Source organism: Eumetopias jubatus, unplaced genomic scaffold (genome assembly GCF_037043125.1).
Source record: "Eumetopias jubatus isolate StellerSeaLion01/CBP00866 unplaced genomic scaffold, mEumJub1_p1.0 scaffold_12, whole genome shotgun sequence".
NCBI lineage: Eukaryota > Metazoa > Chordata > Mammalia > Carnivora > Otariidae > Eumetopias > Eumetopias jubatus.
Genome location: NW_028274818.1, coordinates 86,476,357 through 86,503,268, shown reverse-complemented (window position 1 = coordinate 86,503,268; position 26,912 = coordinate 86,476,357). Strand labels below are relative to the sequence as shown.

At 39.6% G+C, this 26,912-nt stretch overlaps 2 protein-coding genes across 12 annotated transcripts in view; one reads left to right on the top strand and one right to left on the bottom strand.

Annotated features, from left to right (window-relative positions):
• Window positions 1-360: 360 nt before the first annotated feature.
• METTL9 (methyltransferase 9, His-X-His N1(pi)-histidine) overlaps window positions 361-26,912 on the bottom strand; it is a 48,553-nt gene continuing 22,001 nt past the window's right edge. For 2 of the 6 annotated variants that reach the window (XM_028090430.2, XM_028090426.2), the window contains 2 exons: window positions 21,989-22,173; window positions 361-2,576 (listed from right to left, as the gene is read on the bottom strand). In XM_028090430.2, coding sequence (XP_027946231.1) covers window positions 2,371-2,576; window positions 21,989-22,173 — 391 coding nt within the window. In that variant the 3' untranslated portion in view covers window positions 361-2,370. Of the gene's footprint in view, window positions 2,577-17,067; window positions 17,256-20,218; window positions 20,292-21,988; window positions 22,174-26,912 lie in introns of those variants that run through there. The other 4 variants (XM_028090429.2, XM_028090428.2, XM_088029025.1 and 1 more) reach the window with 4 other exon arrangements.
• IGSF6 (immunoglobulin superfamily member 6) lies at window positions 4,474-14,510 on the top strand. Of its 6 annotated transcripts, none has more exons than XM_028090431.2 (7): window positions 4,474-4,609; window positions 7,883-8,242; window positions 10,480-10,574; window positions 11,246-11,293; window positions 11,679-11,759; window positions 12,678-12,710; window positions 13,097-14,510. In XM_028090431.2, exons 1-7 carry the CDS (start codon window positions 4,504-4,506, stop codon window positions 13,151-13,153), a joined length of 780 nt encoding a protein of 259 aa, XP_027946232.1. In that variant the 5' UTR covers window positions 4,474-4,503; the 3' UTR covers window positions 13,154-14,510. The 6 variants fall into 6 exon arrangements, with proteins under 6 accessions (XP_027946232.1, XP_027946234.1, XP_027946233.1 ...); XM_028090433.2 differs by having other exon boundaries at window positions 12,652-12,710; window positions 13,097-13,169; XM_028090432.2 differs by lacking the exon at window positions 12,678-12,710.

Genomic DNA, 26,912 nt, shown 5'->3' with positions numbered 1-26,912 from the left:
TTTCCCAGCCCAGCTTCTTTGCTGTTAAAGGTCAACCGCGTAGAAACTGGTAAGACATACAGAAGGGCAAAATACACTATTGCTTTTAACTACTCTGCACAAGGGAGAAATGACTGAGGGTATTTTACCTTCTTTCCTTCCCTTCTCTGTAACCAGTGGCTCAACACTCAAGGGGCTCGCGCTGCAGGTGCAAGGGGCTGGCGCTGCAGGTGCAAGGGGCTGTGAATCACCGGTGCAGTTTGCCTTGCCTTTCCCCGTGACCTTCCAGGTCAATAGGTTAACTTGCTTTGACCACAAATAGAGCTCCTCTTAATTTCTCCAGCACAACCTTAAACTTGATATGAAGCACTTACACGAGGAATGGTGCAGACAAGAAGGCAGCTTTATTGTACTTTGGGGAAAAAACAGAGGATTCCATTTAGGGGGGAAAAAAGCCATTGACACTCAGTAAGCAACACTGCCACCTAGTGGAGTGGCGACACACCACCAAGACTTTCAAGACCAGGTATCAAATGTGCTAGGATTTGCTGGTTTAAATTTTCATCCTAAAACTGAACTGTTAGTATGTTGGTCTTCAGAGAACCTGATTTTGAGAAACTATTTTTTATCTCTGAAATGCATAAATGCTTTCTCTTTTTGGGGGGATAAAGAAGAGAGGTTTTTTGTTTTTTTTAATAGACCATCAAATTCTTGATTTCAAAATTATGTAACACTTTGCGGTAACCTGCCTCTTTGAACATCCATACTCTTGCACTCTTGTTCGACAGTCTAAACAGCAAGATTATGACAGTTTATAAAGAAACAAAACTCAACTGTTTAAGAACTACATTAAGTTTACTCATTTCCTCTATTTTTATAATCCAGGGTGCTAAGTATTCGCATTTCACTTATTTGAATTCCTGGGGGGGGGGGGAGCACTAGAATGCACCAGTAACAGTTTTGCATATATCATATAACCCAACTCTTCTTATGACAACACAATAACAGTGGAAGATACTGGTGTGAGGATGTGGGAATGCTGTTCTTAATGAATAATAAAGTAATTCTTCTCAAGGCTTTCGTTCTCCTTTTATACCCAGGTGTTGCAGTAAATGTGTTGACTTGATGACTTCTATGAGCATATAAATGAGAATATTTAATGAAACACCTGGCTGAAAAAAAGAAAGTCATGAGAATAACATATTGTTAATAACCACAATCTCAAATCTGTGCCTCTGTTATTACTGAGATTTTAGATTCTGGGTTAAGTGCTCTGCTCTCTTTGGAATATGCATAATGGTTATTGATCTTGCTAATGAGTTCCTCTGTTGCAACATTTGGGGGTATATGGCTGGAGGAACTCACGGATTCTAGAATGTAGGAGTCTGACAGGGTCTTCATCAATCCATATTCTTGGCAAATAAACTCAGTTATGGATTTCAGGAAGAACCAGGTTCTGGGAAAGAGGTATACACGTGTAGAGAAAGAAGTGGAATTAAAACATTTTTAGGCTGCATTTTGCCAGCAGCCACCATCAAATGTTTCAATTCTGAGAACCTGAGATTATCCAGAAAAGCAGAATTCTGAGCATAGGGTGGAAGCTATCCCAAAGTCAGAAGCCAGTGTTTTGCATTTCCCAAAGCAACATGAAATGGGGAATGGGGGGTGGTCCCTGAAGTACTAGATCTGAATGAGGTTGTTCTTCCAAGGGTTGATCTCGACTGCTTTGGTTCAGTGCTCACCACAGTCTGCAATAATCCCCTGGCTCCCACCCAGTAACAGTCCTGACTGCATCTGTCACATACTGCTCCTATTTGGGCACCCCTGAAGCCAATGCAATAAAAGATCCTAGGGAAGGAAGCCTTATATTAACTCAAACATGATGCCAGAGTCATCTCCAAAAAAGTTTATTAGCATGATTAAAAACATTTTTTGAATAATGACAAAGAATTTCTAAACATGAAAGAGTATCAGTGGCTATACCTTATAACCAAATATTTGCAATTGAACGGACAGCTTTATTGCCAGTCTTCATTTTATTAAAAACAATCATCCATATTTATTGGTTCCATGTGAGGTCGTGACTATTGCTTTGACTGGGAATGAGTCCCTACTGTAATTAAGTATAAAAAATATCTTCCATACTTGGAGTGTGACCTGTATACTGAGTAAAGAGTTGATAAAAATCCTCAAAGAGTTGGGTTTTGTTTTTTAAAAACATTCCTTTTACACACTACAAAGAAATAATTAGTATTTTGGCTTTTTAAATTCCTACATGATATTCAGAATGGCAGTCCCCAAAGGTCCTCCCTTCACATAATCACAAACGCAGACCCTTTTCTGGAGTGTACATTCTTGGGGTGGGCGCTGAAGACTCGGGCCTCCACGTGTTTATACTGGTTTGAGAACAAAGACAGCATCATCCAGAACGTAGTAGTCATTATACATGTCGCCTTCACACAGGTATGGTAGTCTGGTGAAAGCTTCAATAACAAAACCAGCTTTTCTGAAAACTTCAGGCAGACTATTCACTTGTTCTTCCCAATTCTGTCCCTTGATTTCTAAAATTTCTGATGGTTTCTCCCACTTGCCACCTACTAAAACAAATAGAAACATTAAGTTAAATTCTTGAACAAACAAGTTATTCAAAGAGAGAAGGGACGAAAAACAACATTTGCCAAGGACTTGGTATGTGTCAAGCACTGGGTACTTCGATGACTCATCTCCCCGATACCCTCTGAGGAGGACAAAGAGATGAAGTATGGACCCAGAGGGCTGAGGAACTCGCCCAAGCTTGCAAGGTTAGTGAGGGTAAGAGCAGAAATGTAATCCCAGGTTTATCTGCATCCAAAGCCCGTACTTTTACCTTCTCTGACAGTTTTAGATCTTACCCTCCATTAGACCAACTGAGTTGTCAGTGTTCATGGTTTTGGAGAACTCCTCATTAAATACAGGAAAATGGAAGCAGAGAGTTACCCATAAAATATGAAAGAAGGTTTAGGGATAAATGCAAGAAAATATACCCATGATGTAGTAAATGTATGCAATGTATTAACTAGAAAGGTTTATCAGGCTGAAAATAGACTAATGAAGGCTTTTAATTTATAAAGACAGATCACTGGTGTGTTTTTCAAGGGAAGGTGATCCACTCCCTAACTTTTGTAACACTTTTATAAAAGTTAAGCTCCAAAACCAGAGAAAGGTAGAGTGCTAGAACGGACGCGTCAGCCTAGCATTTCTTGGACTAGTGGCTAAAGTCTGAATCTGTTCCTTCCAAGCCCATGAGCATCAGATGCCTGTGGAATGGGGGTTGGGGTGCCTGGATAAGGTCTTCAGGCCTTCAAGTTCACACCAAGCATTGGGTCCAGACACGTGGACACAAAGATAATGATATATGTCAATTCTGGGGTGCTTTTAGGACTTGTGATGTTAAAAAAAATGCACACGTTAGAAGTATTACTAACTTCAGACAGAGAGTAGCTTTCTGTGAGAAAAGACATCATCAATAGGTGCCAAGAGTCCAAACACTACAGTGGAAAGATCTGTCGCTCGTCTTGGTGGCCCAGCACCTGAACCCTCTTCCTAGAATGGTGTCGGAGAGGCAGCGAAGGCAGGCACTAGCACATGATCTACACTCGTACACACCCGCCTGACACGTGGGATGAAGCACAAGTGACCCAGAGAAATGGCCACAAGACCACGCAGCTGGCACGGCATCAGGTGGTATGAACAACAGAGTGTGGTCCGTGCCACAGTCCCTAGTGCTTGGCAGCAGCAGTACACGCTTCTGATCAGTTTTGCAGCATAATCTGAAGCGTCTGTCTTGGCTGGAGACCCCACACAGGATCCTCCAAGCCTCCCGTGACTGTGTGAGCTACCCTCGAATCCTTCCAGTCAATTCCCTCTCACTGAAGTCAGCCAGAGTCCATTTCTGATGCTTCCAGGGAAGAACCTGACTGATGAGATCTCCGCGGGGCAGGAGAGGGGGCAAGAGGGAACCACCACAGAGGGCCCACACTTGGTTTCAACAACACAGTAACAAGGGGTTACACAAATCTGAGGTACAACTCGTTAATGCCACACATGTTTCTTCATTGTACCACGATGTACTGGTCACTAATTTTTCTCTCCTCTCTACATGAAGACACCTTCTGCTTCTTCCAGCTTTCCAGTGTCAATGCCCCAGCACTGAGCACACAGTAGGTGCCCCAGCATCAGCAACCACACGACTCTGGAAATTTAAAGTACCAATAACCTGTCAAACAATACTCTTTCCTGGGAATACACACTACGTGTAAATCAAAATCTCCCTCAAAACATCTACAAGCCCAAGAAAAAATTAACCTTATGAATATTTAGAAATGTGCTCTAGGCTAAAATCTCAACTCTAAGTGGTGAAACTGGATTACAAACAATTTTTTACACAATTTCAAAAAGTTCCTGGTTATGGTTCCTTAATAAGAGTTCCTCTCTTCAGTTCTTCTTTTCTAAAGAGGCAGGAAAAAAAGAGCCAACTCTCCTCAAATGCACAGTGACCACCACCGCACACACACACCCCAAGAAATGGAGACTGTGAAGGGAGGCAGGATCATTCTCGGCCTGGAAATCAATCTGATTCTCTTTTATGTCGGTAAGATTCTTTCTTTTCTCCTCCATTTTATCTAATCAATCACTATTCCTCATCTAATGCATTTATATTTTAAGCCCCTACAGATTAATTTTTCAATGTCTAATGCTATGGAAATGGTCTTTTTTCCCAAGACAAATAGTGTAATAAAAGAATAGCTGAGGAAGTTTCAGATTAACCTTGAAAATTCCCTTTGCTGCTTTAAAGAAGAGCACCTCACCAAACAAAGGGTTGAAAATGTTCTTAAAATCGCATGTGCTGGTCACAATGATGCCGTGTCTGTAAGGCAAACACGCGCTGCACGTGACAGGCACTACACAGTACTTGCTGAATATTTTCAAAGAATAAAGTGTCTGAAAAGCCAGATTTCGGTAAATTAAAAAGTACTTGTCATTAAAAAAAAAAAAGCTGCCATGGCTCCTTCCATAGAACATAACCATCCCATAATAGATATATTTTTTAAATTCTGCTTATACTGACTTTTTCCTCTATGAAGGAGAAAGTGGTTCTAATAATCCATCTCATCATAGTTGTAATAAAGCTAATAATCTCAGAGTTGCTCACAAAGTCTGTGTCATAGGACAGAGAAGGTAGCAAAAGCTCTTAAAATTGTTTTTTTCTCATCTGTGAAGAATTATATCAAAATGTTAACAATGGTTATTTTGAGCACAAGGACTATGAGTGATTTCAGTAATATTCTGATTTTTTTTCCTAATCCATATAAATGACTTTCATAAACTATTTTCATTAGTATTATTTTAAAAAAGAATTCTTATTTTTTAAAGATCTACTCTGACAGATATGAAGAGAGAATATCTGAGATTTACCCAAAAATGATGTGGGAGTGAAGGAGCAGGTGCGGGGGCGAAGGAGCAGGTGCGGGGAGAGGCGAGACAAGACTGGGGCAACAAGTAGCAGGGAGTTCACCGTGCTAGCCTGCTGCTTTTGCGTATGCTTGAAATTCTCCATGCGATGAAGTGTCAAAAATCAGTTTTCTATTTATTTTCCAGCCTGGATCACAGTAAAGTGATTTTTTTAAGAGGGGGGCGGGGGAGGGACTGAGGGAGAGAGAATCGAAAGTCAGACGCTTAACCGACTGAGCCACCCAAGTGCCCCCCAAGTGCCCCGAAAGTGATCTTTCTTTTATTCCCCTCTACCAAGAAGATAAACTTTCAGCCATTGCAGAGGGTACTGCATTAAAAAAAAAAAAAAAAAAAGAATCCTATAGGATAAGAGAATTCTTAAAGAGAAGTTCTTGCAGGACTAGGCTTGGTGTGACCCAGTACCCAAACTTCTCTTTTGCAAAGAGGCTGTGTCACTGGTGCGGGGGAGGGGCAGCTGTTTCCTCACCCATCAGCCCTCTCAAAGGAAATCCTTGACCGCTCTTCTTGGACACTGAGACTAACCGTTCAGAAGTCGGAAGTAAGTGGAGACATGAAACTACAAAGTTGCAAATATTTCTTCTTTCCTGGAACATTAGTTCTCCAAAATTTTTTCTTCCCTTTTAAGACTATCTGAAAAAGGACTTCAGACTGAGATGCTGTCAGTTAACTGTTAGATTTTGGCAGGCCCAACTCCATTTGAAACCCCCAATATATATTGATCATTATAACTTGCAAAGTGTTTGTACTTCTAATGGGGCTGCCTTTGAGTAGGAGACATGAGGCTGTATTTACCAGACTTAGGAGTGAGTCCAATCCCTCACCTGCAGACAAGTGAGGAGCCTGCTTGTCTTTCTCCAGGTGACCTTACACTCTCCTCTGGTCTATATTTATCAGGTCATTAAAACACTCCCAGCTCATCTCAGATCGTACATATACTAAAATTAAAACATGGGGAGAATATATCTGCATCGCAAATGCCACGATTCTAATTTTAATTTATCTTCTAGTTCTGGATGAAGACTAAGAAAACCATTAAGTGAAAAAACAAAACACAAAACTCTTGTCTGAAATTCAAGCATCAGACCACTTGGATTACTTTTCCAATTTCATTTACAGTAGCAAAGGACAAACTCAGAAAAATAAGACCATTTGGAACACATAATCAGGCAGAAGTCAAACTAAAAACTTGCATAAATTCCAATTTGTCTCAACCAATACTATTTTACATAGACCCTCCCTTACTCCAAAAAGGGTTTAGGGCAGATCTTCCCATCTATAAAGTGTGGCTTTCCACCTCACGGGCCTGGGATTAGAAGGCCAAGATGGGGACCCAGGCAGCATAATGTGGATGAAGCATGCGGCAGAGAGAGCACTAGACGTGGTGTCTGGTCCCGGGCCTGCTAACGCCCGCTGAGACGCCCGCTGAGATACCCACGATTATCCCTAAAACGGGCATGTGACACCATGTGAACAGGAGAAGTGGAGACAAGGCGCGGCAGCAGAACTAGCTACCTTTTATTAAATTCTTATTAAGGCTTAGCCAACTAAGTATTCCTTATGCATCGATGGCCTCACTTAAACCTCCCACTAATCCCTCGAGCTGCATATACTATCCCCACTTTGCTACAGACCACAGAGCTAGGATCTGAACTCAAGTCTGTGCTCTTTATCACAACACTGTTCATCAAACAAGACAGAAGCTACCAGGGACTACAAAGCAGGGTGCTGGTGCAGGGAAGAAATCAAATCTGCTCACTGTGGCATGGCTAACTCATTAGGTCTCGGCTTGGTAACCAAATATGCTGGAGGCTAAGCCAGGTCTGTATTTCCCCAGGTGTGCACCTTGTCTTTTATGTTTCCTGTAGGGACAACCAGGCTTACAAAGGAATAATTGTGAATTGCCATGAATTCCTAGCAATCCCAACCCTCACAAGGCCAAAGACAAAGAAAATCCCCTCACTCATGTGCTCAGTCAGCAGCGACACTTGCGCTGACCACACCGCTCCTGGGAGGCCGGGGGTACAGATGGGGCAGGACGTTTAGCAATCAAGGGAAAGCTTATAAGGTCCCCAAGAGTAAACTTGGGGACCCCAAATTCCTGACTCCAGATCTGCCACCACCTCTGCCTGCAACGCTGACTCTACCGGCACCTCTCTGTCCTCAAGTAACCAGACATCATAACTGACAGCAGGGTAAGGTCAGCAAGTGCGAGGGGTTAGGAAAAGTGAGGACCACTGCTGTCTTATTAGTATAGTCTTGTTTGTGCTGAGGAAGTGGTAAGAAAAAGAAAGGACTCTGGAGTTCCCTAGCCCTCAAATGTCAGTGAAACAGAAGCACAGGCAAAGGGAAGTGAGAAGCCTCCTAAACATGGCTCGTGTGCTTCCTCCCACAGGTGCTACACGTGAGTGTATGGTCTTTGTCCATCAACCGCCTTACCTCGAAGTAGCCCACACTCAAGGGGCCGCGACCATTCAGTGTTCCTTCTCCCACACGGGGTGCCCTTCAGAGCAACCAAAAAGCCTGTGGTTTCGCTACGGCACAGACCAGCCTGAGAACCTATGCTTCGATGGCTGCACTGGTGATGCAGGCAAATTCACAGTGAAGGAAGCCCTAACAGAAAGAGCAGTCTCCCTCACTGTAAACAGGGTGGCTCTGAATGACAGCGCCATCTACATCTGTGGAATCGTCTTTCTCAACTCAAAGGAACCAGGAGCTAAGCGGACCGGAGAAGGGACCATACTGGTGGTAAGAGGTCAGTCAGCTGAGGCTTTGCTCAGCCCTTTAAATGCATTACGTTACTTATATGCCGAGATGAAGGGACAGATGTGCTAACTCAACACCCTAGCCAGTGAAGGGCATGATCTGACACAAGCTGACAGGACACTGAAGCACTACTCCAATCCCATCTCCCAGCCTCTACAGACACAAAGTCAGGGCTCTGTCTCTCTGTGACCAGACTCTACTAGCGCAGGCTGGCCAACAGGTCCTCCTTTTGTGAATGACAGTGACCGGTAATGTGCCAAGTCCAAAGGGAAACTTGGGATGATTAGAGAGCAGCTTGTTCAGGAACTGGGCTGGCACTGCACTATCTAGAACAAAGCATAAGTGACCAATACATTGGACCTGGGGGGGGAAAAAAGGCAGTATGGAGAATAAACACAAATTTGAGGAGAAGCCACTGGGAGACCTCTGACCCCACCCATTCTACACGGACAGAAAAACAGAAAGGGATCGGTGTGACACTGACTTCTTGAGATTTGCTAAAACCTATGACAATTTCCTCATTCAAGTGAGGGTCTTGAACCTAGCTACATCCTATAAATCAAGAAATTTCAGGAAAAAAGCTTCACACAATTCTGGGGGAAAGAAGAGAAGGGAAAGAGTCCTTGACTTTTTTGGATCTCTTCCGTTAGAAAGGACTCTGGTACAATGAGCACTGAAATCATTAAAACATTAACTCAAAATCAACCAGCCCTACCATTTTAAAATAGGACTTTAGGGACCCGAGATCATCCTGTATTATAATTCCTGCTTTTAATTACTAGGGGTATTCTAATGGGCTTTTGGTATCCCATTGTCATTGAACCTTAGTTTATTCTCACCCATAAGATAAATTATAAATGAGTTAATACCTACAAAGCACTTTTGATGATGCCTGGCTTATAGCAAGTATGCTTAAATAAATGTCAGCTACAGATATTAAAACAAATATACAACTTTGGAGACCTGTATTAATCTTCTATAAAAAATGTTAGCCAAAACTAAAAATAGTTTGTAAAGAGATGAAAGGTCTCAAGACTGCAAGTTCATATGAAGACAGATTCTTCTCTAAGAGCAGAAATGAAGTATTACTAAGACAGCAATTTCCTGCCTCTTCTACAGAACTCCTAATTTAGCACTTGAAACTTTTTAAAAAAATCTTACAGATATGGCTAATTTGTTACAAAAATGTATGCTGTACAAAGTGAGTTCACAGGATGAGCATCTATGGGATATTTCGTTGAAAAGTACAAGTTGTTCAGATAATAATTACAAATCTAATTGTATTTTGTGCCTCAAATAATCAGGTAATAGAAGACATGGCATGTTGCTCTATCCCCACCCAGAGCATGGGACACTTCCTACAAGGAGGGCGAAATTCAGAATGTGAAAATGGATTCAATAATTCTACTTCCAAAAGTTTATTAGAAAGAAGGGGCACATGTAACAATGCCTGTCGTTTAAAGGTGTAGTAAGCCCTAAGATCCTCCACGTATGGCCTTCTCAGATCCTTGAACAGACTGCACTATTCAGTTGTTTATACGAAACAGTTCAAGGTTACAAATGTCAGCATTCACAAATACATGGCAAAAATATCTTAACTCCACGAACAGACTGTTGGCGACCCTTGTACATCATTTCTATCAAAAGAAATTTTAAATGTCCTTGAACAAACTGTCCTAAAATGTTTATCTAACTTCAAATAATGTGTTATATAAAAAGTGATTCTGAGCATTATGACAAGTAATTAATTGAATTTAAAATTTTTTTAGTTTTCAAAATGAGTAACAATTTTGGTATAACATATTTAAAGAACTGATGAACTGGTTTTAATTCTATCACATGCTTGAGGGTCTTCTGAATCAAGAGACCCTGAATAAATGTTTAAAGAAGAGCCAAGGGGCACCTGGGTGGCTCAGATGGTTAAACATCTTCCTTCGGCTCAGGTCATGATGCCAGGGTCCCAGGATAGAGCCCCTCTTCGGGCTCCCTGATCAGCAGTGGAGTCTGCTTCTCCCTCTCCCACTGCCCTTGCTCCTGTACTCTCTCTCCCTCATTCTGTCTTTCAAATAAATAAATAAAATCTTAAAAAAAAAAAAAGAAGAGCCAAGCAGAGCAGTTCATGTTTCACCTCTAACACCTGTAGCTCCAGTTATACTTTATGTATGTATTTGCAATAATATGTTTCAATAGTGATTGTGGCTCTTTCTGTTTTTGTAATTAACAAAGAAATGAAGGAACTACACAGCCCCCTGATAGCTGCTGTGTCAGTGCTCTCCATCTATGTTACTGGTGCACTTGTGATCTTCATAATCCTTTCCAAAGTAAGTCAAATTTCCTTGCACTAGATGTCCCTATAGCCTTGAATATTATCATAAGGAAATGATTTCCATCTCTCCACATGTGAGCCTCAGAAATTGCTCACCTAATTAACATCCTCCTGTACATCTGCAGGAAACACCACCTGCAGGAACAGTCTATGGAAGTGTAAATTCTCATGACTGAAATTATTACTAATCAGAGTACAAAACTTGCAATGGTTTCTCTTTAAAACCAGTAATATGAGAATAAGAAATCCTTCTTTATAAACTATCTTATTTGCGATCTTTCCACTGGGAAGCATTACTGTTATCTATAAAAGACCTAAGAACAGCCTTTAAGAGCAAAAAGGGGTTAACAAAGAGACTAGAAGCTGCCTTAAAATATTTTTAAAAGGCCTAAAGTTTTTGAGAAGGAATATCTTCTGGCTGTTCATAGGCTATAAGAGGGGGTACATATATGCTATATTAGGATCACAACAAAGCCTATAGTCAACATCAATATGAATTATTTTATTAATATAATAAAAGCATCTCAGGAATTACATAGAAATTAACTCTAACTGTATATCATTTAAATGTTAAGTTAGTTTAATCTTAATATGGCACAAGATATCTGCCACAACTGTTTTGAGTGCATAAAATGTCTCATAAGACTTTCCTTTTCTTCTTTACAGTCAAAATCTAACTCTTTAAGAAACAAAGAAACAGGATATTCACAAAAGGTACAGACCAACGCCTGTAAAATACCCTTCAAACGGTGGCTGGTTGTAATTATTTCAAACCCAAAATAATGAAAAAATTACAGAGAACATCATGGTAATTTTCAACCACAGAAACCATTTCTCATTACTGAGAAACTCAAGGATAATCTCAAGTGGTAAACTTTGTGATTTAAATGCGATCATTCTCAACCATAAATCCTACCTAACATACTCAAAATACAAGAGTTAATGGTCAGTGTAGATGTGCTGGGGGTTGGGGGTGTGCGGGGGGGCGGTAGTGTCTCTGACTGGTGGCAGTAAAGAAAGACAAAGCTCAGATGATGTGCAATAATCATCTCTTCTAGTCCTAAGAGAGATAGGAATTTTTTCTCCTTTGTGTTTACAGAAGAAGAGTGCCCGACGTATTTTTCAGGAAATTGCTCAGGAACTATATAGTAAGAGACAGGTGGAAACAAGACAACCACCTGTGAGTATAAAATATCAAAGAGATGTAATGCAGATATAAAGCATGCTTGAAAAAGCTAAGCCACCAACAAGCCATCAATAATCATGTTTTCCTATAGAGGAATATGAAAGAGGACTTTCATATAGAATACATTTTTATATAGAACCTGTTTTGATAAATACATAACAAAGGACATCTGATACAATATTAAATAGAGACCAGGTTGACATCTTAGTGACATGGAATCTTTCAGAAACACACTGGATATAGGCAATGTTTTCAATTCAGACAAGGGTCCTTTTGGGATTAAAAGATCCTTGCACGCATGCAGTAGCAGGCAATAAGTAAATGTTGCAAACAACTGTGAGTCAAATTATACAGAAAACATCACTTATTGCTAACAAGGCAGAAAAAATTCACATTAGAAAAGAGGAGCTATTGAAAATAAAAATCAAGTATTTCTTCAGTCTGAGGTTAGAGTGGCAGGAAGAATGCATTCATATTATCTGTGAGATATCTGACAGTGTCTCTTTAAAGTCCTTTATAACAGGTTTTTCAAACAAGATGCTGTTTTAGTGCTAGTGGGACAAATAGTTACGAGGGTGCACAATCAGGCCGCTCAGATTTAAATTAAACTGTATACTATAATATAATGAATTTATACACAACTAAGGATTTTTTTTTCTTAAACAGCTGCCAAGAGGGCAAATGTAACAAGGGTCTGATATGAGGTGTTGTGTTTTTTTTTTAATACAACTTTTTAAAAAGGATTTTCATCCAGGAGAGAGTGTGGTCTAAGTAGTCATTTCATACTTCAGTGTGTATACGAATTACATAAAGAAATGGTCTAATCACCTAAGATAGATATCACTCTGAATAATTATGAATGCCTGTTCACTCTTTCCTTACTGAGGCCGGACCATCTTTTTCTGCAAACAGACAATGATAAGTGTCCTGAAGACAAGTCTAGAAGTAAGTACTATTGTTATGTAAACCAGGACTCTCCCAACAGCATCTCAAAATCTCAAATTTCTGGTCAGCAAATCCCAGACTGGAAAACACTACAGGCCAAATAATCCTGTTGCTTCTACAACAACATGGACAACAAAAATGCAACTGAAGGGAATCTTAATATATATATAATAAAGAATAAAAAAATGCTAAAAAAAAGAGAAGAAAATTAATTTTCAGTTCCACATCTTACTCTAAATATAGGAAGAATAGTAACTGGACCTTTAAGATTACTGGAGGCTACTTGGGACACAGAATGCAAGAGGGCATACTAGTTTATATGTTGCTTACAATGGGACATCATTGGTTATATAATCTTAAATATGGCTTGTTACTTACTCTTGCAGGAGAAAGGCAACACTTACGAAAACAGAAGAGCACTTTCCAACTATGAAAGACCATAGAAATGTTTTAATTTCCAATTAAGTCACTGAAAGTCCAAATCCAGAAGTTATGACAGTGTTATTGGACATACGCCCATCAGGGCTTTAAAAAAACAATCAAAGGCAAATGGAAGACAATTCTCCACAAGGAAGGATGCCACAGTACAAAGAAACTATCACTAAAAGTAATTACCTGAAATACTAAAACCCTACAAAATACAACTGAAAAATACTTTCTAACTTGCCAGAATTCTGCGTAGTCTAGCATTAAAAAAACTTCTGTTTTCCTAACATACATCCGCTATTTGTGTCATTTGACATACGAGGTATGTGAGGACTCCTACCCTGAAGATTAGAAGTCACACCACATGCTTCTGTCTGCTTCTGTCTTGAGTGGAAGAATTGTCTTTATGGTTGTGGAAGTGATGGGCCAACGAGACTAAGATGGGAGGGAGAGGAAAAAGGAAGGGAAGTGCCAAAATTTGAGTTTAAAAAAAAAAAAGGAAAGAAGAAAAGAAAAACCATCTTGCAAAGTACCTTGGAGCAAATACTGTTCTCCTGGTATTGCCACTGGGTAACAGTAGAGTGCACATTTTCCTGCCTGCATATGCAAAATGACTTACATCATGCTACTAACAAAAAGTGAAAATAGAGTAAGAATATGATCGCTAAAAAATAGAAGCTCCGATGCGGAAGGTTAAACAGAAAACCTCAGAACCTCAGAACACAGAAGCCCCAGCCAACTCTAGATGTCAGTGTTGGGCCAAATAACAGCACCAGGGAAGCAGTGGGCAAGACACTGTGTTTACCTGTGCCTTTGCAATATTGATTTTTAACCAATTTAGGAGGGGAGTATCAGATAAGGGGTGGGGTCCAGCAAAGATGTTTATGGAATCATTACTATGTCACTGAGAAAACATACTATGGATTGTTCTTTGAAAGCTACCTCATTGTAAAAATCTATTTAAAGTACCCACAAGTGTGCATTCGTTATTAAAAATGAATTATAATTATATATAATTATAATATATTTTTATTTCATTAAAGTGTTTCTTTTAAAATTGTATTAAATGAGGTGAATTCTATTTTTAAAACCCAGAATTTTAAAATATTTTAAGATCCCTATGAAAATGTTTTGCAGTGATGGCCTGAGTCAGTGGTCTCCAACACATGTAATCACATGTGCCAGGAAAAAATGGAAAGAAGAGAGAGGGGGGAGCATGTGTTTCTATATATATGTGTGCGTGCCTATGTCGTACATTTGTGTGTGTATATGTGTACATGTATGTGTGTAAATTAAACAACTGGCATAAAAAGTCATAGAAATAGAAATGCTAATGTTTTCTTCCTATAACCCAAAATAAATGGTCTTGTGTTCTCCTGGGTGTACAGTCCTACTTTGAGACTGCTGTCTTGGATGAAATAAATGAATTTCTAAGCTAGATGGCAAAAAAAGGGTAAGCACTAACTATCCAGGTAAACAGAATGTGTTAGATTAGATCATTTACTTTTCATTTCTGGGAGTCATTACATTTTGGTACTCCCAGGGCTGAAAATACACTGTTCTTTGTGTAACTTAACTAACAGACAAAATCCCAAAGATAAATTAGTATTTGATTTAGAATAAGCCTTACCCAAAGCAACAAGGACTGTGTTTCCAAGATTGCTGTTTAAGCTGAAATTGGGATATGCTCTTCTTTGGGAAAGTAGTTACATTCCCTTAGGTCATATATATCAGTTATTGATGTATATATTAATATTCATTTTTTTATTCATCCATCTAGCCAACAACATCTACTGGGTACTAGACTAGTTCCAGTCAAAGGCCTTTCTTTCATGCCACCCTTGGGCCACACTGACCTTGTCCTTCCCTAATCCCACCTTGTTCACACTCCTCATGCTTTTGCATATGCTGTTCCCTCTGCCTGGTAAAATGCTTCTCAGATACAAACACAGCTCAAATGTCACCTCCTACATGAAACCTTCCATAACCTCCCCTAGCTGTTAATGGGTCTTTCCTTCTCTAAACCCATAGTACTTTGTCATATTTCTTATCACACTATCCTGCCATTGCCTGCTCACATCTATCTTCTGTATGATTCTCTAAATATCTTAAGACTAGAAGCAAGTTTGTCATTATCTTTGTATTTCCACTGCCTGGCGTTGCCTGGTCAAAACTAGGCACTCCAATGCATTTATATGAATACAAATGAACACTGTTTCTATAGAAAAATATTTTTTCAGCATGTCACCTGAGATATGAAGCACAATTCACTCCCTAGCCATCGACCCTCACCCCTCACTGTAAGCAGAATCCCTGGCAGTATTAATTTTCCTACTAGCTGAGCATCCAGAATTTTCACTGGAAAAAATTAAGCTACAGCTTTCTGTTTAGAGGATTAGTTTCCCATGACAATGAGAAGAGAATAAACTGAAACTACTCCCAACAAGGGGGAAACAACAAAGACATGGTTCTAGTGTCTATACACCCTACCCTCTGGACAAGAGCACTTAAACCACATACCGAAAGATGTTAGCAGGATTTTCAGAATAGGTAATTTCTTTCTCTCTGCTACATAAGACCTGAGTGAATCGGAGACCTCTGGCTCATAGGCACAGGGTGAAGACTCTGGGGGGTCAAGTCACATAAACCAATGGAGAGTGTACACACTTGGAGACAAAGTTGTGATGCCTAATGAAGTCATCAAATTATGATGATTACTGTGAAAAGAGTGAGGTCTCAAACAGACCTGAAGGACACTTGAGAAACATTTCAAACTGAAGGACTGTGAACAAATAGGATCAATAAAGCCACAAACAGAAATAAAGTAACAGGACAGAATGGGATGACCTATATCTAACGCGTATTAAATATCAACACTGAGACAGACACGGTAGGGCACTCTCCTATACATTAGATTCTTTAATACTCAGGACAAACCTTGAGGTAAGGACTAGCCCCACTCTTAGAGATGAAACACTAACCTTAACAAGAGGCCCGTGTTTCAAACAGGGCCAGCCCTCAAAGCCCAAGCTCTTTTCCATGCAACAGTCCTACCAGAGTCTTGCTTACTTCTATTTAGACTTATGGGAGTTTTAAGACTAAATATGCCTAATTTAACCAGAACAATGACCCTAGAAGAAAGTAAGAAAGTTGCCAAAGTCTACCTCTCAACAGGCACAGGCCTCGCTGGTTTCCCAGGAGAATTCTACCAAACTTTCCAAGAACAGAGAGCCACATGCAATTTAAATTGTTCCAGCGCATGGAGAAAAAAGTTGCAAATTATTTTTTACAAAGCTAGCAGAACACTGACACCAAAACACGACGAAGATAACATCCTCCAAATAAAGATCAGATATAAATCCATTATTATTCATTAATATTTTGCTAATATATTTATTCAGAAATTCTGTAAATACAATCTAGCAAGGACTTACAAGAAGACTATCCCATCTAAGCCCAGAAATGCACGGGTGGATACACGGTATACAATACCATTAGTTTAACAAGTCAAAGGAGAAAAAAAGAGAATGACTAGCCCCATAGATATTGAATATACAGGTAACAAAATTCAACAGCGATTCCTGACTTTTTAAGCTCTTAATGAAACAAGATTTAAAAGACTATGTATTTCAAGCCAAACAACAGCAATCTCAAGCCAAAAGACAGCATCATATTTAAAGTAGAAATATTCTCATTAAAGTAAAAAACAGGACAAAAATGCCTACCATTTTTAAAAACATTTTCTGGAATGAACTACCAATTCACTTGGGCAAAAAAAGTTTAAATATGAAAAGTAAGTAGCAAAACTATTTGCAGATCAAGGAAACACGAGAGAATCAATACAGAAGCTACTGGAGACAATAAAACAATTTAGAAATATAAATGATTACAAAATTAGTATATACTCAAAAAATCAATTCCTTGGGTATATACACCTACCAATCATTCTAAAATATGATGAAAGAGCCGTCTGCAACAACATGGATGAAACTGGAGGACATTATGCTCAGTGAAATGAGGCAGACACAGGAAGACAAACACTGCATGATCTCACTCATAGGTGGAATCTAAACAAGTCAAACTCGTAGAACCAGACTGTAGAATGGTGACTGCCTGGGGCTGAAGGGTGGGGAAAACAGGGAGACATTGGTCAAAGGACACAAACTTCCAGTGACGAGTAAGTTCTGGGGATCTAATGTACAGTATGATGACTACAGTTAATAATACTATGCTGTACACCCGAAGTTTACTAAAAGAAGAGATCTGACTTAAGTGTTATATCACACACAAAAAAGAGTAACTATGTGAGGTGGATGCATTCATTAGATTGTAGTAATAACTTCACAATGTATACGTACATTAATCATCACGCTGTGCACCTTAAATACACACAATTTTTGTCAATTTCCCAAAAGCTGGGAAGAAGTTTGAAAGTTAAAAAAATGATAGAAGAAAATTTTCTATTTAACAATATCCCACCCACAAACACACCATTAGAATAAATCCAAAAAAACTGTGTAGGACCTTTATGAAGAAAATTTTGTTACTAAAGATAAAGAATTGAATAAAATGAAAGGCACATCCTATTCTTAGCTAGGAAGACTCAATATTCCCTAAATTAATATATAAATTAACTAAGTGCTACAGTTGATCCCTTAAATAAAATAAGCCAACAAAAATCTGCAAAGGAACTGCTAGAAGGGGCCTGGTGCTCTGACATGAAAATGTATGCTAAGTTACAGTAATGACAACAGTTTGGTATTGGCACACACCGAAGGATGAATCTTAATAAAACCAAACCCATTCGGGACTTCAGTCTATGATAAAGGTAGCATTTCAAAGCACTGGGGAAAAGATGATTATTCCATAAACGGGGTTAAGATCCCAGGCTAGCTATCTGGAAAACTGTTTTTCACAAGCACTTCCACCTCTAGAAATGGATCACACAGATAACCTTAGACCTAACTTCCTTCAGGTTTGTTTTTTAAGATTTTATGTATTTATTTGACAGAGAGCTTGTGCTCTCTCTCGTTCGCTCTGTCTCAAATAATAAAATCTTTAAAAAATAAATAAAAAATAAAAATAAAATTACAGCACCCAAACCCAACCCCCAATTCCCGATGCCCCTTTCTTGCTTTTATAGTTCATTTTCTCTGTAACATTTATCACCAACAGCATGCCATTCGTTTCCTGTCTTCCTCACTAGAAATAAGCTCCATGAGGGCAAGACTATCTGCATGTTTTCCACTTGCTACATCTCCAGCATCTAGGCACTCAGTAAATACTTTTTTAAATGAATGAAGATAATCCGTGGCATAAGAGTACCAATTCCCTTCCACATTCATTGCAAGCCCAGCCCAACAGTGTAAATATGCTCAGGGCAGAGGGCTCCTCCAGACCCAGAGAGTGCATCATGACTGTCCCAGACCCCTCACCAGTTGCTGGCTGGGCAGGAACATGTGCCCCTATCCTTGACAATGGGCCCTAAAGTGATGGGGAGATTTCTGGGGAAGGTTTCCCTCACTAAAAAAAAAAAAAAAAAAAAAAATGATGTTTGGGGAAGAATGGTCCTCTCTTTTCAAGATTTTTTTTCCGGGGATGGGGAGGTTAGGGGGGCGCAGAGGGAATGGGAAAGAGAGAATCTTAAGCAGGCTCCACACACAGCGCAGAGCCCAACGTGGGGCTCCAACCTTGAGATCATGAACTGAGTGGAAATCAAGAGTCAGATGCTTAACTGACTGAGCCACCCTTCTGACCCTCTCTCTTTTCAAGATTTTGTCACGCCTACACATGACGTTTGGCACTACATTATCCATTTTGTAATTCTAAGAGGAATGCCAATACACTGAAGATGGAGAAAAGAAAGCAAGCTCTGAACTTCAACAGAACAGCTGTATAACAGAATTAACCCAACCATAGAATCGCTATCCTAAAATAAACTCTTAATTTTTAAAAGCAACTTTTAGTTGTTCCTTGTTTCTTTTTTAAGATTTATTTGTGTGTGTGTGTGTGTGTGTGTGAGAGAGAGAGCGAGCGAGCGTTGGGGGGGGGCGTGCGCGGGGGTAGAGAGAGAGGGAGAGAGTCTTAGGCAGACTCCACACTGGTAGGAGCCCAACATGAGCCGAAACCAAGTGTTGGCTGGCCACCCAGCACCCAGCTCCTTCTGTTTCTTAAAGCAGAAAGCAACCTAAAACATACTTACATATATGCAAAGACCTGCCTAAGAGTGTTCATTTCACTGTTATTTATAAAGCAAACTGCTGGTACCTAAAAGTACATAAACAGGGGCTTCGTCAAGTAAAGTTATACATCCAGTGGGGTGCTGGTAAATGTTTACCAACCACCTTGGAGAGGAGAGAGGCAATACTGTAGTGTTTGCCAATTTCCAAGACTTAAGTGCTCCCACCACTGACCATACAATGGTCAGTTTCAAAAACAGTCATGTTCAATGACCAGTTCACTAACTTCAGGACAATATAATAATCAGCTCTCATGAGCCAGTAAAACCAGCTCCAGCATACCACTGCTTATATCCAGATGATGATGTAGGTACATATGTGCTGATAAGGAACAATTTTCTAGATATACTTAAGTGGAAAAAGGCAACCAAAGGATTTACAATGGGATTTAATTATATAATCATTTTTTTCACGTGCACACAGAATTATATTTGCATAGACTATCTTAAGAAGAATATTCAAGAGACCTGAACAAGACTGTGGAACTGGAATGGATGAGAAAATTTTCAGGTATAACCTCCTGCTAGCTGCTTGAACTCTTTTTACCGTGAACTGCATTTTTTATAAAAATTAGTTTTAAAAAAATTAAACATTTAATGACCCCTAACCAAAACTGGGTCAGTAAACCAAATAAACTGAAATTGAAATTAGAAAGAACACATTTTACATTTTTTTCCAACTTAACCTAAGTAACAAAATTGCTGTGGTTTGATTTAAAGACAAATCCAAGAATTATAAAAAGATCATTTCATCTACAATTGCTTTCTGTTAAAAACTAGACTGAGCCAAGTAGGCCAAGCACACTCCTATATTCTTAAAACAGCCCAGTATTCATGAACTCACACGGCAAGGTCACTATGCAGTTCACAGTCCTCACACCGTGTCACATGGAAATCATCAGGATCTAATGAGTGACCTAGAGAAAGGAAGCAATAATAGAGTGCTGTGGAGCAATCTGCAAAATGTACAGGTCACTAAAGGTCACCCACAGCAACAAAGCTTCTTGTCTCAGGTTTGCTATGTGTCACGTGTCAGACTCCTTGGACTCAACTCTGCGCTATGTGCCCACAATCAAGGAGCTTGTTTTCAGGCCTTGTCCAGTTGGATTTCCTCTCAATTTTTAGTGTGAGCAACACAAGGAAATAAAATTCATGGTTAAATTGATGTTTCTTCCCCTGCTCTTCCACCTCCTGCTATGCCAGGAAATAGCACTCAAATTCTATCATGTGGTTGCCCAACAGGACACAGGAAACTGGGACCTTACAACCTGATGACTAGTGATTGCAATACAGAGATGGAGCAGAGACTTAATTACACAGTGAACAGCACTGAAAAAAGGTCAGGTTGCTGAATTATCAAGGACATTTACTATCACTGTCGTACGCATGTGCGCGCGCACACACACACACACACACACACACACACACACACACACACACTTAAAGCAATGTTTTCTTTACCATGACAAGCGATTCTACACCAGGAATGTAAAAATGGAGAAGTCAGACGGGGGAAGGACTATCAGGTCTACCTGCACTCTTTCCCACTCTCCTATGTCTAAAGAATTCTCCATTTCCCCCATCATCAACATGAATCTAAAATCATTTGGTCAATGTTAAAGCAAGCATTTAATATGAAGGGACTATGACCTGAGGGGGAAAAAATAAGGAGAAAAAGAAATGAAGGAGCAAGTGAGTGGCAATGATTTACATTGGATTTCCATGGTGATAAGCAAACATGAGCATTATTCCCTAAGACAGATTTTCACAGATATTTGATAACTACAACGCTTGCAAAATAGTAATGGATTTCTTAAAAATGTCTGCAAGCTCTTGGAGCTTTTGAATCCAAGGCTGAACTAGGCAGTAAAATGGGAAAACTAAAGATTTTAAAATATTAACATGTATTACTTACATAATAAATAGTTTTTATATTACTGCACATTAACTTATGAAAATGCAAAGGAGACGCTTAAAGTTGAAACTTTCAACATGACCTGAAATGCAAACCATGTTAGCTAAAACCATGAGTTAAGGTGACTACAACCAGGTCACAGTAAATATGAAGTCCTATGAAATCAAACTATTTCTTTTAATATATTCTTCATTCAGTATTGCTGAAGAGCAAGACTATGCAATCACAAAACCAAACGTCACACAAAGAAATGATACATGCTGGAACACAAATGGTCTTCAGAAAGGGTAAAAAAGATAACAGCATTTATCATTTTGACAGTCTGGAACAAGAGATGTAAAGTATAAAGCAGCTATGACATTCAGCAATATATACAGGTAAATTAAAATGCATCACTTTGTTCTTGACTTAGCTTATAAGCTAATAAACAAATGGTTTAGGCTCGATTTCGGAGCAGAAAATATGGACACATTTCAGGTTTTCAATTTCAAGCAGGCAGACCCAGCTGAGTATTCACTATTACCAGTGCAAAGGGAGTACCAGAATTCTACAAAATCCGCATTAAGATGAGCATTAACCAAGGTGATATTTTACATGAGTTAACCATATTCCTTTAAATTCTAGGCTATTCTAGGAAAACAGACTCACAAACACCAATAAATCTCTATGCTGGGTAAGAGGTGACCGGACCACACTTACCGTTTTCCACATAGGGATGAAAGGGTAAAACCAAGGCGAGGATCACCCTGCCTCTAGTTGGCTCCAAGACACTTCTGATATCTTTTAACAAAGTCAGGGGCTGATCACAGCGGTCCAGCAAATTCAAGCAGCTGATGACATCATACTGGAACCCTGTATTCTGCCATTCGTTTATACCAAGCACTCTGAAAACATCAGAAAGAACCTGATTGATACAAACCCACTTAAAGACATCTTTAAGAATAACTGACATGCCAGTACCAGGCTCTAACTTTATCTTCTAAATCCAAGTAAATGCAAGATCATTCACTTGTCATTTATATTTGCAGTAATAAAATGGCCAGGCAAAGAAAAACAACAACCCTATTCCTTTAAATTTAGCATTTCACCTATTTCCAAATCTAAAAACATATACTTCCTTTATAAGAACTAATCATGTTTAATACCATATGAAGATATAAAGTGATAAAAATGGTTATAACTAGGCCACCAAATTCCTTTTTTTTAACCTAAAAACATTTCATTCATTTAAAACTACCTCTTTTGAACTTTAAGCAAAATACAAGAAGTCACCTTTTCTTTTAGTAACTCCACTAGTTGCTGAGATCCAGGGAACTGTGAGTTAGTAGTTCTAAGCTTAGAAATCAAGGTTAGTAGGGTCGCCTGGGTGGCTCAGTCAGTCGAGCATCAAACTCTTGGTTTTGGCTCGGGTCGTGATCTCATGAGTCATGATCACATGAGTTGTGATCTGATGGGTCACAGGATCGAGCTCTGCATCGGGCTCTGTGCTCAGCCACAGGGTAGGGGGATCTGCTTAAAGGATTCTCTCCCTCTGCCTCTCCCCCCCCAATGCCCCTCCCTCTCTTTCTTAAAATGGATAAACAAATCTTTTGAAATAGGCCATCAAATTCTTGAACATCAAATGAACAAAAAACCCTACTTTCTACATCCATTGGAATTTAATCATAAAATACATCAGATATTCGTGTTTTCTATTCCTGGGGTCCCTCCTATTTTTAAGAATGGCTGGGGGTGGTATAAGATAATTTCCATTTACAACCTATGGCCTTTTGAGCACATCTCTGTTCCCAGGAGACAGATGCCATCTCAGACTTAGGATCTTCATATCTGAATAACTATACAGAAAACGATAAAGCACAGGACATCCTATTAAAACTGTAAGGGAAGAGCGCAGTTAACACACCACTCTCAGCCCTCAGTCTCTCGATCTCTCCCTCCCTCTCTCTCTCAGAACACTTCTAAGTCCTTTACAATGTTTTATCCACCGAGAGAAGGAATTCTCTTATCAAGAGTCTTTGTTAAGAAATGGGCAGAAGACATGAACAGACATTTTTCCAAAGAAGACATCCAAATGGCCAACAGACACAGGAAAAAGTACTCAACATTGCTCGGCATCAGGGAAATCCAAATCAAAACCTCAATGAGATACCACCTCACACCAGTCAGAATGGCTAAAATTAACAAGTCAGGAAACGACAGATGTTGGCGGGGATGTGGAGAAAGGGGAACCCTCCTACACTGTTGGTGGGAATGCAAGCTGGTGCAACCCCTCTGGAAAACAGTATGGAGGTTCCTCAAACAGTTGAAAATAGAGCTACCATACGATCCAGCCGTTGCACTACTGGGTATTTACCCCAAAGATACAAATGTAGGGATCCGAAGGGGTACGTGCACCCCAATGTTTATAGCAGCAATGTATATACCAACTGTGGAAAGAGGCAAGATGTCCATCGACAGATGAATGGATAAAGAAGAGGTGGTATATATACACAATGGAATATTATGCAGCCATCAAAAGGAATGAGATCTTGCCATTTGCAACGACGTGGATGGAACTGGAGGGTGTTATGCTGAGTGAAATAAGTCAATCAGAGAAAGACATGTATCATATGACCTCACTGATATGAGGAATTCTTAATCTCAGGAACAAACTGAGTGTTGCTGGAGTGGTGGGGAGTGGGAGGGATGGGGTGGCTGGGTGATAGACATTGGGGAAGATATGTGCTATGGTGAGCGCTGTGAATTGTGTAAGACTGTTGAATCACAAATCTGTACTTCTGAAACAAATAATGCAACACATGTTAAGAAAAAAGAAAAAGAAGAAGATAGCAGGAGGGGAAGAATGAAGGGGAGTAAGTCGGAGGGGGAGACGAACCATGAGAGACGATGGACTCTGAAAAACAAACTGAGGGTTCTAGAGGGGAGGAGGGTAGGGGGATGGGTTAGCCTGGTGATGGGCATTAAAGAGGGCACGTTCTGCGAGGAGCACTGGGTGTTATGCACAAACAATGAATCATGGAACACTACATCAAAAACTAATGATGTAATATATGGTGATTAACATAACAATAAAAAAGTTAACCACTGGAAAAAAAAAGAGTCTTTGTTAGCCACAAGATTAAGGCAATTCTGTACATTACTCACTCCTGCTTGGTTATGACGATCAGAATGTGGCATGTGAGGCGGAAGGCAACAGGAGAAAGGATCTTTGGTAAACAAGTCTCTGATAATGCTGAGTAGATACAGCACAGTTACCTTAGAAAATTCTAAAAGTATAATGAGGGCTGTTTTAGAAAACTCATTAGCATAGTGATATTTGAGAGCATTTTCGAATAGTGGAATAAAAGGAGCACAAACCACTCAGCCGCATCTTCTTTTCAGTCTAGATTTTTTTTTTTTTAAGATTTTATTTATTTGACAGAGAGAGACACAGTGAGAGAAGGAACACAAGCAGGCCTCCCGCTGAGCAGGGAACCCCACACAGGGCCCAATCCCAGGACCCTGGGATCATGACCCGAGCCAAAGGCAGACGCCTAACATCTGAGCCACCCAGGCACCCCACTCAATGATGATTTTAAGAAACTAGATGTAGCTCATTCAAACTATAAAGAGCGTACTTTTGGGATACAAATACTATCAATTCCCATTTTATTTATTTATTTAAAGATTTTTATTTATTTGACAGACACAGAGAGAACACAAGCAGGGGGGGGAACAGGAGAGGGAGAAACAGGTGCCTGGCTGAGCAAGGAGCCCGACGCGGGGCTCAATCCCAGGACCCCAGGATCATGACCTGAGCTGAAGGCAGTCACTTAACCAACTGAGCCACCCAGGTGCCCCTCAATTCCCATTTTAAAAACCGAGATGAACCATTAAAAAGGACTATTTGTATATTAATACCTTAGTCAAACAGCCTGTTTAAATTCATAAATTGCAAAAACAAATTATATACTTGATTTAAAACAAAAACAAAAAGTCTTAGGCCCATCTATAAGGAAGCAGAAGCCAAGCATTATCATCATGTTTTAATCTAGAATAATCTCACAAAATCCATCTCTGAATTACCTGCAGATTTTGAAAGACATGCTCCTAACAGAAAATTATGGCTTTAACACAGGGACAGTGACAGCTACATGCTTAGAAGCCCAACTTCATCTTTACTTCTGTTTGGTGATTTTTCACTTATAAACTCAGTTCCACCAATGAAGACAAATGTACTGGCTCCACTCAAACTGCATGTTAGCCCAGGAATAAGACACATGGTGAAGACTTCCTCATGAGAACAGTGGAAGAAGTGACTTGTCCAAATCACACTGCAAGTCACCCGCAGAGTAAAACTGACAACTGGGAAACTCTCCTACTGCATGCGCTATTCAGGTCAATGAACCCACTCTCCCCAGATAAGGTGAGAAAGAGCCTGACAATGGGTCTGTGAATGAATGCCATCAGGGTGGTGGGTCGAGAGAGAAGAGCAGTCTCCAACATCTTTTCATTAAAAAGAGAAAATAAAGAGGATGTTAACATGAGAAACAGAATTCTTAACTACAATATTTTCTTTTCAAGAAAGATCCCAAACCTCCGGATAATGGAGATTAAAGTCAGGCACCTTTCAAACTTACATTAAAGATCTGTTCTCTGGTGTTAAAAATGTACATACAATTCCTTTTTGATTACCCACATGTGAACGGTCTATGTGAATTTAACTCTAAACCCACCCCCCTTCGCAGCTCAGCATCTTCCCACACCTGTATTTCCTCCACCATCTACTAACTTCCCTTCAGATCACCTAAACTAATTTTGCCACTAACTTTTGGTGAAGCAGACCAAGAAAGGAAAACATGCTGCCAAAATTTTTCCCTGCCACAGAATCATTTTTTTTTATGTACTGTCACTTTAATTGTGGAACTGTTCAATGGTGCCCACAATCAAAAATTAACTGTATAATCCTTTCCTTTGTATATTAATATCTTAGTCAAACAGCCTATTTAAATTCATAAATTGCAAAAACCTGTTTTGGCTTTTGCAAAACAGGTTATTTCTAACCCTGGAATTATTATTTTCAAGAACACAAGTTAAAGTAATAGCTTACCTTCCAGGAGGATTTAAAATATATATATGTGTGTGTGTGTGTGTGTGTGTGTGTGTATATGTATGTTATATATATATTTAAGGATTTTATTTATTTGTCAGAGAGAGAGAGAACACAAGCAGGGGGAGTGGCAGGCAGAGGGAGAGGGAGAAGCAGGCTCCCCACCAAGCAAGGAGCCCACCAGGCAAGACTGATGTGGGGCTTGACCCCAAGACCCTGGGATCATGATCTGAGCCGAAGGCAGACGCTTAACCGACTGAGCCACAAAGGCATCTAAAATATATTTTACAGACGTGACAAAGCAATCAATATTTTGATAAATCCTAAATGAAAAGCAAAACACCAACAGTATAAAGAAAAATTATTGTTTCGTTTTAAAAATCAAAGCCATATCCTTAAGTTCTACAATTGGGTTTTCTGGCATAAATCAATGATATCTTAGCAACACAGAGGAAAAACCCGGCTGTTTTCTGTGTATTATTTCAAAAATGATATCCAGAACCTTTATTAAAAAGTCAGTTTTTCATGCGCTCA